Source organism: Zea mays, chromosome 7, assembly GCF_902167145.1.
Source record: "Zea mays cultivar B73 chromosome 7, Zm-B73-REFERENCE-NAM-5.0, whole genome shotgun sequence".
Lineage (NCBI taxonomy): Eukaryota > Viridiplantae > Streptophyta > Magnoliopsida > Poales > Poaceae > Zea > Zea mays.
The window spans coordinates 163,648,904-163,660,881 of NC_050102.1; the positions used below are offsets into that span (position 1 = coordinate 163,648,904).

At 49.9% G+C, this 11,978-nt stretch overlaps 1 protein-coding gene across 1 annotated transcript; it reads left to right on the plus strand.

Annotated features, from left to right (window-relative positions):
• Positions 1 to 7,272: 7,272 nt before the first annotated feature.
• On the plus strand, positions 7,273 to 10,799 carry LOC103633256 (cysteine-rich receptor-like protein kinase 19). The gene is made up of 6 exons (XM_008654953.3): positions 7,273 to 8,251; positions 8,319 to 8,432; positions 8,799 to 8,992; positions 9,074 to 9,522; positions 9,667 to 9,817; positions 10,010 to 10,799. The coding sequence occupies exons 1-6, from the start codon at positions 7,411 to 7,413 to the stop codon at positions 10,352 to 10,354; spliced, it is 2,094 nt and encodes a 697-aa protein (XP_008653175.1). The 5' UTR covers positions 7,273 to 7,410; the 3' UTR covers positions 10,355 to 10,799.
• Positions 10,800 to 11,978: the final 1,179 nt, after the last annotated feature.

Here is an 11,978-nt window from a genome sequence, read left to right on the forward strand (position 1 = left end):
TTCGGGGTCCGAAGATAGAGTGTTGAAGGCTAAAAAGAGCCTCACGGACGGTCCGGCCCTGAGGTCGGACGGTCCGCGGTCCGGACTGTCCGCGGTGGCGGCGCGAACGGTCCGCGCGTGCGCAGAGACAGTTAGGGTTCCTAGTTTCTCGCGGGATTTGTTACCTAAAACCGTGGGATTGACTCGGAAATTAGATCGAAGCGGATCCAGACCTCCCCCTTTATATAGATGAAGGGCTACGACCGATTGAACCCCCATCAATCGAATCAATACAACTTCTATTCGCATTTATTTCCAGTACAATTAGGAGTAGTTCTAGTCTAGTTCTAGTTTAGCCTCTCGATCCCCAAATTCTCCGCTTCTCTTCGACTCTACGTCGATTAGAGGAGTCTAGGTCGGCCGGCCCGAGCCTAGACAACTCCTAGGATCTCTCCTCCCCGACGGGGTCCCTCCCGGGAGCGAGATCCAGGCGCCGCCGGCGATCTTCCGCCGCCCCTGCATACGCGCGGACCGTCCGGCCGTCAGGCAGGAGCCCTAGCCTTGCACCAGGCCGCGGACCGTCCGGCCCCTGCGCACAGACCGTCCGCTCTTGTGTAGAGAGCACCGCCACGCCTCGCACTAGGCCGCGGACCGTCCGGCCCTTGCGCGCGGACCGTCCGCCCCTGTGCAGAGGGCACCGCCATGGTTCTTGTTGAGTGTTTGGCGTTCCAAAAAGGCGTCAACATACTTTTTGGCGACTCCGCTGGGGAAGGTGTTTAGATCTACTAAAAATCAGGCCCTCAAATGGCCGGTTCTAAATATCACACCGATATCTCCCCGGACAATATCCTAAAGCCGCCTGTTGAAAGTCTGACGGCCGATGAGCAACAGCAATACGAGGACTACATGCATCAAGCGAAGGAGAAATTCTTATCACAATACACGGTGGATCACCACCAGAAAGTTGTCAAACATGGAGAGACCGACGTCGCATCTCTTCTATCTTCGCTTCAAGTCCCCAACGTAAGTAAACCCGACGACATCCAATTTATTAAACAGTATGTAGATCATCAGCAGAATCAAATGAAACAACAGATTGGAGGGTTAGAAGAGTCAATTAGAAAATTAACGCATACGTTGGAGAAATCTGTTGCTCCTAGTTTTCCATCATATGAGACTAGTAACAGGATATCTATGTCTAATACATCAGCAACAAATGGGGATTTGCAGCCCCAACCATTATATGGTATGCCGATGAACTCATATCCAGGGCAAGTACCACCACCACCATCCCTGCTTGGCAGATCGGCGCCCCTGAACACGGTCGGACCGTCCGAGCTTCTGCCCGGACCATCCGGCCCATACACGGACCATCCGGCTTGCTCTACCGGACAGTTCGGGGCCGCCCTAGGACCGCTGCCGTCCCTTCTTTGCAGATCGGCGACCCTGGACACGGTCGGACCGTCCGAGTTTCTACCCGGACCGTCCGACCCTTACGCGGACCGTCCGGCTTTCTATGCCGGACAGTCCGGGGCTGTACCAGGACTACTGCGTGGCGCCCCAATAATGGCGAACACGATCGGCCAGTTCGGATGTACCACCGTACAAACCGGATACACATATGCGGAACCTGCTGTTGCACACCATGCACCAAATTATTACACACCACAACAGCAGTATATTCCGCCCTCTACATATTTAAACCATAATGCACCATACAATCACAGACCGATCAACACTATCGATCGGTCACGGCAAGAAGGTCGGTATACTAATACCCGACCAAATGAGCCCCACAGCCCAGGATCCGGTGGTCTACCACCGGATACAATGGAAAAAATTAGGGAAGAGATGACTGAACTATTTCGAGATAAGTTCGGAGTTAGTGTAGCCAGAGTAGGGCAATCATACCAAAAGCCATATAATCACCGGTTTGACAATGTCCCATATCCACAAGGGGCAAGGATACCAGAATTTTCTAAGTTTTCTGGTGAGAATGGGAGAAGCACATACGAACACATAGGCCAGTTCCTAGCACACCTAGGCGAATTGGCTGATGGAGAAGCATTTCGTGTTCGGTTATTTTCTTTATCCCTTACTGGTACCGCTTTTGCATGGTACGCCGCCCTGCCTCCTAATTCCATTAATTCCTGGAATAAGTTAGAAAATAAATTTCATGAACATTTCTTTGTCGGGGAATATGAATTAGGATTAGTTGACTTAGCTTCAGTCCGACAAGGACGCGAAGAATCGGTTAATGATTATATCCGGAGGTTCCGGGACACTAGAAACCGATGCTTTCGGATCCATGTTGCAGACAAAGAGCTAGCAGGGCTAGCTTTTAATGGGTTGCTATCCTACTTAAGAGACAAATTAGATGGGACCCGGTTCTTTTCGATAGCCCAGCTACATCAGCGGGCTTTAGCATGTGAAAGCCGATTTAAAGAGACATCAAAATCGGCCACCCGTACCATACATCTAATAGAGCGTGATAGTTCAAATGATGAATCCGCAGATGTATATACCGCTGAGTTTATTTGGCCAACAAAGGCCAAATCTTCAGCATGTTCTTCCTTACAGCCGGTTCAAAAGAATCGGCAAGAAGAGATTAAATTTACCTTTAATGTTGCCAAATGCTATAAGATATTTGATGAGCTACTTAAAAATGGCAACATTAAATTAACTCATAATATCCCTCCTATAGATGAATTGAAGAGACGTGCTTATTGTAAGTGGCATAATTCTTTTTCTCATGCCACCAATGACTGTAATGTTTTTCGTCGACAGGTACAATCGGCCATAAATGAGGGCCGGTTGGCTTTTCAGGAAATGCAAGTGGACACACAGCCATTTCCTGTTAATACAATAGATGTCGCATGCGAAAAGGTCTTAGTTCGGCCCGAAATGGCCGATAAAAGCAAAAGCAAAGACATTGTCATTGGCGATCCTCGCATGTCAATTATATCGCAAAAGGAGATTGCTCGAAAGGCTTCGGACAAGAAGGCTAAAAAGTCTGAAAGCGCCGGGGGACAGGCACAATTAATAAACCAAACACATCAGCCTGGCCCGAGCATCGTAGATGGTCCGGCACCTACGGGCGGACGGTCTGGTGTTCAGACAAACGGTCTGGCTAACCCAGCCGAACAGTCCATCTATGACCAAAGGCGTCAGCCTCTACGCGAAGCAAGGAAAGAGACGCAAGGGCAAAGCACATATAGTCGGCTGATCAAAGCCGACTCTACTTTTGATCGGTTGCCCTCCAAAAATGCTAACAAAAAGACTGTTCCACGTGATCGGTCAACGAAGAAACCCCGGTCACCTACTAAAACGAAACGGCCGAACAAAACAGCCCAAAAGGCAACACGACAAGCATCGCCTGTTCATCCTATGAGACCAGGGTACTTTCCAACCATTTATTCATCGTCGGTATATTGTCCTACTCAAATGTGGAATGGCACGACGATGAATCCATGGCACATTTATAGTCCCTTTGTCTATCCAGGCTCGGGGGCACCTCCATTCTGTTCATTTTGATCCATTGATCAAATGGTCATGGCCGAGAAAGATACAATCCAAAACGGCCTTTATACATTGGTGCTTTATTGAATGATCTCCATATTGAAAAGCCGGTGACTTACATCAGGTTTAGTTCATATGCTTTTGGTTCGTCAGCCTTCACCAAAAGGCAGGGGGGCATATGTTGAAGGCTAAAAAGAGCCTCGCGGACGGTCCGGCCCTGAGGCCGGACGGTCCGCGGTCCGGACTGTCCGCGATGGCGGCGCGGACGGTCCGCGCGTGCGCAGAGACAGTTAGGGTTCCTAGTTTCTCGCGGGATTTGTTACCTAAAACCGTGGGATTGACTCAGAAATTAGATCGAAGCGGATCCAGACCTCCCCCTTTATATAGATGAAGGGCTACGGCCGATTGAACCCCCATCAATCGAATCAATACAACTTCTATTCACATTTATTTCCAGTACAATTAGGAGTTGTTCTAGTCTAGTTCTAGTTTAGCCTCTCGATCCCCAAATTCTCCGCTTCTCTTCGACTCTACGTCGATTAGAGGAGTCTAGGTCGGCCGGCCCGAGCCTAGACAACTCCTAGGATCTCTCCTCCCCGATGGGGTCCCTCCCGGGAGCGAGATCCAGGCGCCGCCGGTGATCTTCCGCCGCCCCTGCGTACGCGCAGACCGTCCGGCCCCAGGTCACGGACCGTCTGGCCGTCAGGCAGGAGCCCTAGCCTTGCACCAGGCCGCGGACCGTCCGACCCCTGCGCGCGGACCGTCCGCTCTTGTGCAGAGAGCACCGCCACGCCTCGCACCAGGCCGCGGACCGTCCGCCCCTGTGCAGAGGGCACCGCCACGGTTCTTGTTGAGTGTTTGGCGCTCCAAAAAGGCGTCAACATACTTTTTGGCGACTCCGCTGGGGAAGGTGTTTAGATCTACTAAAAATCAGGCCCTCAAATGGCCGGTTCTAAAGATCACACCGATATCTCCCCGGACAATATCCTGAAGCCGACTGTTGAAAGTCTGACGGCCGATGAGCAACAGCAATACGAGGACTACATGCGTCAAGCGAAGGAGAAATTCTTATCACAATACACGGTGGATCGCCACCAGAAAGTTGTCAAACATGGAGAGACCGACGTCGCATCTCTTCTATCTTCGCTTCAAGTCCCCAACGTAAGTAAACCCGACGACATCCAATTTATTAAACAGTATGTAGATCATCAGCAGAATCAAATGAAACAACAGATTGGAGGGTTAGAAGAGTCAATTAGAAAATTAACGCATACGTTGGAGAAATCTGTTGCTCCTAGTTTTCCATCATATGAGACTAGTAACAGGATATCTATGTCTAATACATCGGCAACAAATGGGGATTTGCAGCCCCAACCATTATATGGTATGCCGATGAACTCATATCCAGGGCAAGTACCACCACCGCCATCCCTGCTTGGCAGATCGGCGCCCCTGAACACGGTCGGATCGTCCGAGCTTCTGCCGGACCATCCGGCCCATACACGGACCATTCGGCTTGCTCTGCCGGACAGTCCGGGGTCGCCCTAGGACCGCCACCGTCCCTTCTTGGCAGATCGACGACCCTGGACGCGGTCGGACCGTCCGAGTTTCTACCCGGATCGTCCGACCCTTACACGGACCGTCCGGCTTTCTATGCCGGACAGTCCGGGGCTGTACCAGGACTACTGCGTGGCGCCCCAATAATGGCGAACACGACCGGCCAGTTCGGATGTACCACCGTACAAACCGGATACACATATGTGGAACCTGCTGTTGCACACCATGCACCAAATTATTACACACCACAACAGCAGTATATTTCGCCCTCTACATATTTAAACCATAATGCACCATACAATCACAGACCGATCAACACTATCGATCGGTCACGGCAAGAAGGTCGGTATACTAATACCCGACCAAATGAGCCCCACAGCCCAGGATCCGGTGGTCTACCACCGGATACAATGGAAAAAATTAGGGAAGAGATGACTGAACTATTTCGAGATAAGTTCGGAGTTAGTGTAGCCAGAGTAGGGCAATCATACCAAAAGCCATATAATCACCGGTTTGACACTGTCCCATATCCACAAGGGGCAAGGATACTGGAATTTTCTAAGTTTTCTGGTGAGAATGGGAGAAGCACATACGAACACATAGGCCAGTTCCTAGCACACCTAGGCGAATTGGCTGATGGAGAAGCATTTCGTGTTCGGTTATTTTCTTTATCCCTTACTGGTACCGCTTTTGCATGGTACGCCGCCCTGCCTCCTAATTCTATTAATTCCTGGAATGAGTTAGAAAATAAATTTCATGAACATTTCTTTGTCGGGGAATATGAATTAGGATTAGCTGACTTAGCTTCAGTCCGACAAGGACGCGAAGAATCGGTTAATGATTATATCCGGAGGTTCCGGGACACTAGAAACCGATGCTTTCGGATCCATGTTGCAGACAAAGAGCTAGCAGGGCTAGCTTTTAATGGGTTGCTATCCTACTTAAGAGACAAATTAGATGGGACCCAGTTCTTTTCGATAGCCCAGCTACATCAGCGGGCTTTAGCCTGTGAAAGCCGATTTAAAGAGACATCAAAATCGGCCGCCCGTACCATACATCTAATAGAGCGTGATAGTTCAGATGATGAATTCGCAGATGTATATACCGCTGAGTTTATTTGGCCAACAAAGGCCAAATCTTCAGCATGTTCTTCCTTACAGCCGGTTCAAAAGAATCGGCAAGAAGAGATTAAATTTACCTTTCATGTTGCCAAATGCGATAAGATATTTGATGAGCTACTTAAAAATGGCAACATTAAATTAACTCATAATATCTCTCCTATAGATGAATTGAAGAGACGTGCTTATTGTAAGTGGTATAATTCTTTTTCTCATGCCACCAATGACTGTAATGTTTTTCGTCGACAGGTACAATCGGTCATAAATGAGGGCCGATTGGCTTTTCAGGAAATGCAAGTAGACACACAGCCATTTCCTGTTAATACAATAGATGTCGCATGCGAAAAAGGTCTTAGTTCGGCCCGAAATGGCCGATAAAAGCAAAAGCAAAGACATTGTCATTGAGGAAAAAAGCAACATGGAAAAACATGCTATATACAAGAATAAGCAAAGCATAATTAGACAATAAATGAGCAAATGATAAGTTGGGGGGAATGCCATTGTCGAAGGTCCTCATAACTAATTGATACTATCAGTTCTATAACTTGTTTTAGGAGTAACTAACATGTGTTTGTTGAAGGACGTCAACATAGATAAAAAGAGAATTAGAGGAAGCTTCGGTCCAGGTGTTCAGTCGAAGCATGTCATCGGAAGCAGCTGACTCGAAAACGAAGGAGGCAGCAAGCGTGCAACAGTAGCCGTCATTTGTAGTCCACGAAGCATCTCACACCACCCCGCCTTTCGAGCTAGAGGTTTGGGCATCAAGCCCTCCTCGACTTAGTTTATAATCCGCCCCTTGTGTCTCCCTCGCTCTATATGGCCGAAACACTCAGAATCACTAGCTAGCGTTTTATTTATGGAGGAAATGTAAAAACTATCGAATTAATACCTAACAAAAGCTACCAAATCAAAATTTATCATTTAAACCTATGATTATTAAGGGTTTATATTTAAAATATGTAATCACAAGGTATATATCTAACTTTTCCTATCAATATGGCCGGATAGAAAAAACTAAATTTGTGAACGCGACAATGCAATTATCAAACCACCTCGGATACAGCTGCAAAATCATATAGGTGCGCACAAATTCTATTGTGTCGTGCTGGATAGAGCCGTCACCCAACTACCTTCCACCAAGCCTTTTTGACTTCCTGATGTAAATGGACACTAGCACTCATCGATTAGCCCTTGTCTTGCGTTCGTTGCAGCCAGTGCAGTGCAGGACGAACTCGACATGGGCACTCTCCCCTACCTCTTACTTGTCGTGCTGTCCTCTCTGTCGCTCGTCCCCCGCGCCGCCGCGTACTCGGAGTACTCGTGCAACGGTACCACGGGCAACTTCACGGCGGCCAGCGCGTTCGGCGCCAACCTGGCCCGCCTCGTCGCGGCGCTGCCCGCCAACGCCTCCTCCTCTCCGTCGCTCTTCGCCTCGGCGGCCGTCGGCGCGGCTCCGGACACGGCCTACGGCCTCGCGCTGTGCCGCGGCGACGTCACGGACGCCGGGGTCTGCTCGGCGTGCCTAGCCGACGCGTTCGGCAGGCTGCGGCGGCTCTGCGGCGCGGACAGGGACGCCACGTTCTACGCCGACCTGTGCACGGCGCGGTACTCCGGCGGGGACTTCCTGGCGCGGCCCGACGACAACTCCCCCGTGATCAACGCGCTGGACGTGAACGGGTCGACGTACTACGGGTGGGACGCCCGGAACGCGACGAGCCGGACCCTGTTCCTGTCGCTGGTGGGCACGCTGTTCGGGGAGATGGCCATGTACGCCGCCTACAACTCCTCGGCCGCGCGCATGTTCGCGAGCGCCGCCATGTACGTCAACCCGCAGCTGCCCACGGTGTACGGGTTCGTGCAGTGCACGCCGGACCTGTCGCGGGCGCAGTGCTGGGACTGCTTCCAGGTGCTCCAGGACCAGAACCGGCGGTGGTACGACGGCCGCGAGGGCGGCCGCATCCTCGGCGTCCGCTGCAGCTTCCGGTACGAGGCGTACCATTTCTTCGGCGGCATGCCGGAGGTCAGAATCGGCCTCAAGGGCGACCCATCTTCACCAGCTGCGGAAACGGAAATCCATGGTAAACATAAAAAAAAATGCATAGTCTGTTACTATTGGTCATTTCTGTTCTAAACGATATACTGTAGGTAGCAATCACAGGGTGGTCTTAATTGTCGCTGTCATCGTATCAATCACGGCGTTCTCCGCTATGATGGCTGCCGGCCTTGTGATAATCAGAGCACGACGACGAAAAGGAGCCGGTAAGGAGACACCCGCCTACCGCTGCGGCGCGACCGTCGCGTTGGGGATCTGGGGTGACAAAATCGGGAAAATATAATATGCAATCACTTATCCTGGTGCAAGCATGCAATCAAGCGATCTGTTGCATCCGATCTAGATCTAATGATGACTGTTATTTTATATTTAACTTCTTCCACCTAAAACATAGTACCTATTTTACTTTTAACCCCTTCCATATGAAACCGTTGGATCTAGATTAAATGCTCTGGATAGTTTGATTGCACGCTTGCACCAAAATGAGTGATTGCACAGGATATGTCCTCGACAAAATCTTGGATAGGGAATTGCGTAACTAACTGGCAGGGGAAAAAAAACTTCCAATGCAGAGAAGAAGAGAAAGCTGCAGCTGGAGGCGCAATCCCGGAACAGCTCTACCACAGAGGATGCGCTGAAGCTGTGGCGGATCGAGGAGAGCAGCTCGGAGTTCACGCTGTACGACTTCGCCGAGCTGGCGGCCGCCACGGGCGGTTTCTCCGACGAGAATCTGCTCGGCAGAGGCGGCTTCGGCCCCGTCTACAAGGCGAGCTGACGTTTCGAGTCATCTCAGCTTCTAATACATAGTGCTTGCAGCCATGACTGACTGTGATCGATTCGGGTGCAGGGGAAGCTGCCGGACGGCGCCGAGATCGCGGTGAAGCGGCTGGCGGCGCATTCTGGACAGGGCCTGGAGGAGTTCAAGAACGAGATCCAGCTGATCGCCAAGCTGCAGCACACCAACCTGGTGCGGCTCGTCGGCTGCTGCGTCCAGGAGGAGGAGAAGCTGCTGGTGTACGAGTACATGCCCAACCGCAGCCTCAACTGCTTCATCTTCGACCAGCAGCGGGGGCCGTTGCTGGACTGGGAGAAACGGCGCCGTATCATCGAGGGCGTCGCGCAGGGGCTGCTCTACCTGCACAAGCACTCGCGGGTGCGCATCATCCACCGCGACCTCAAGGCTAGCAACATCCTGCTGGACAAGGACCTCAACCCCAAGATCTCCGACTTCGGCATGGCCAGGATCTTTGGATCCAACATGACGGAGGCCAACACCAACAGGGTCGTCGGGACATAGTAAGTTTTAACAAACACCCGTATGTATGTATGTATGTATGTATATGGCCCACTTTGATATTCTTGTAATGTAATGTTGTGCCGAACAAGTTTGTCTTTATGTGTGTTTTTAGACACCTTGCTAATTTAACGATGTTTCTTTAGTGGCTACATGGCTCCTGAGTATGCTTCGGAGGGCATCTTCTCGGTGAAGTCGGACGTGTACAGCTTCGGCGTGCTGCTGCTAGAGATCGTCAGCGGCAAGAGGAACACTGGCCACCACAACTACGGCGACTTCGTCAACCTGCTCGGATATGTGAGTTGTCACTGCTACTAGTGTAGTATTTTATAGACAAGATGACCAAACAATCACCACCTGATCGACGTTCCCAGCGACCATATATAGTTTTTGGTCAACTCATTCACATCGACAGCAAGGGAAGGCTGCAATGTATTATTAGAAGAACTGCAGTGCCGTGCTGAATTGTAAGTTGACGAACTGTCACAGGCATGGCAGCTGTGGAGAGACGGGAGGGTGTTCGAGCTGATTGACCCGACGCTGGGCGAGCGCGGCGACGTGGCGACCATCGTGCGGTGCGTCAAGGTGGCGCTGCTGTGCGTGCAGGAAAGCGCCACCGACCGGCCGACCATGGCGGACGTCACGGCGATGCTGGCCACCGCCGGCGACGCCGCGTCCGCCGGGCCGCTCCCGGACCCGAAGCGGCCGCCGCACTTCTCCCTCAGGGTGGCGACGACCAGCGGCAGCGACGACGACTGTGGGTCGCGGACGCGGTTCACCACGTCGTGCAGCACCAACGACCTCACCATCACCTCCATCCACGAGGGCAGGTGATTTAAGCAGCGGAGGCGTCTTTTGATGGTCGGTCGATCGAGCTTTCGTGTGAATGAGTTGACAATCCGTTGGCCGTTGTCGGCTGAAGACGAGACGAGTAGTGTTATCTTGCTTGCATCTGTTGCTTACTTTTGAGACCGTGACAGGTCACATGACGATCGTTTACGTTTGGATGGTGCTCCGCTGTGCAGATTAATGCTAGCAGTGTGGAATTATTATTATTGATTAGGGACAAGTCGCCGTGCTGCTTTGATGGCGAAAGGTTGGTGATATGCATGGGCGGCAGGGTTCATTCAAAAGGACGCCTCCTGGTTTCCTGTAGAGGGCTCTTTCAGTTCAGCTGGCCTGCACTGCACTAAACCACGACATCTCTCATTCCCTATTTTTAGGGCGAGTTTGGTTGATGATTAAAAGAGAATAGAGTGGTTCCATTTTAGTTTTTTTAGATGTTTGGTATCAACAAAAGATGAGCGAAGCAGCTCCTGCAGTCTCCATATGGAAATTTTACCAAGTGCTCCTGCTCCACCAAAATGATCGGATGCGAGCGCTCTCCCGGACGCGAGGGCTCTCCTTTCTCTTTTATCATCTACACTCACATGTCTCTCTAACCAAATAAACAAAAGGAACGGGTCTGTTTTATTCTACTTTTCAACTAAACAAAAAATAGAGTGACTCTGTTCTGCTTGGCAAACGGAGAATAGATTGACTCCATTCTCAAAAACTAGAAAAGAACCACTCTATTCTAATTGACTCTCTAACCAAACACACCCTTAAACTACACTCTATAAACAGTGTCATCCATACTTCCGTGTCTCCTATTTTACGCGATCCACTAAAGTCAATCTAACTAGCGGATCACCAACGTTCATCAGATATAAAAAACTAGCTAACCATCTGAATTTATGACAGGTTCCATCCTACAATTCTCACATAAAACTCATGTGTGGTTCCATCCTAAGAAGGAAAGAAATCCAGTGAAAGCAAACCTGAACTAAAATCACTTGCTGAATGCAAAGTTCAATCAGACATGCTTAGCTACATAATTGCATAACATATGAGGTAAGTCTATCAAGAGCTTCCTCGAATCCAGAAACAGCCTGACTAAGATGATTCAGATGTTGCACATTCGGCTTAACAACCATATATCATTATTATCATACCCAATTAACTACTATACATGGAGTTGATATTTCCTAGATTGTTGCAACAGTTGACAGTTTCTAGCAAACAAGGCATTGTGATGAAGAGTATCAGCACACGTTTGTTTAGGGATCATTGTCCACACCTAGCAGGTCAAAAAATCAAGAGTTGGAAGCATAGGCAGAAGCCAGCTCCATATTTGAATCATATAAAATGCTAATCACCTTATAATTCGAGTCTTGGAGGATATACTGTCATTCCTTCGAGTCCATCATAACCTGCCAACCCGTCATTTGCTCAGCTTGTTGCTTCTCCGCGTCATTTCTAAATTTCACCGGCATCCTAGAAACAATGCAAGCACTTATCACATTTGACACAAAAAAATCTAGGTGGGAAATGATTGGTGACTTTTTTATTAGATAATAGAACCTTTAAAAGTCTCCACCTCTGAGAGTCTGCACACAACATAGAATGAGTACATAAA

Bases quoted from the DNA above. Each gene is read 5' to 3' on its own strand.
- LOC103633256 (XM_008654953.3), top strand. From the start codon at position 7,411: ATGGGCACTCTCCCCTACCTCTTACTTGTCGTGCTGTCCTCTCTGTCG. The intron at 8,993-9,073 runs GCGAGCTGACGT...ATTCGGGTGCAG, and splicing joins GCTTCGGCCCCGTCTACAAG to GGGAAGCTGCCGGACGGCGC. The intron at 9,818-10,009 runs GTGAGTTGTCAC...GAACTGTCACAG, and splicing joins TCGTCAACCTGCTCGGATAT to GCATGGCAGCTGTGGAGAGA.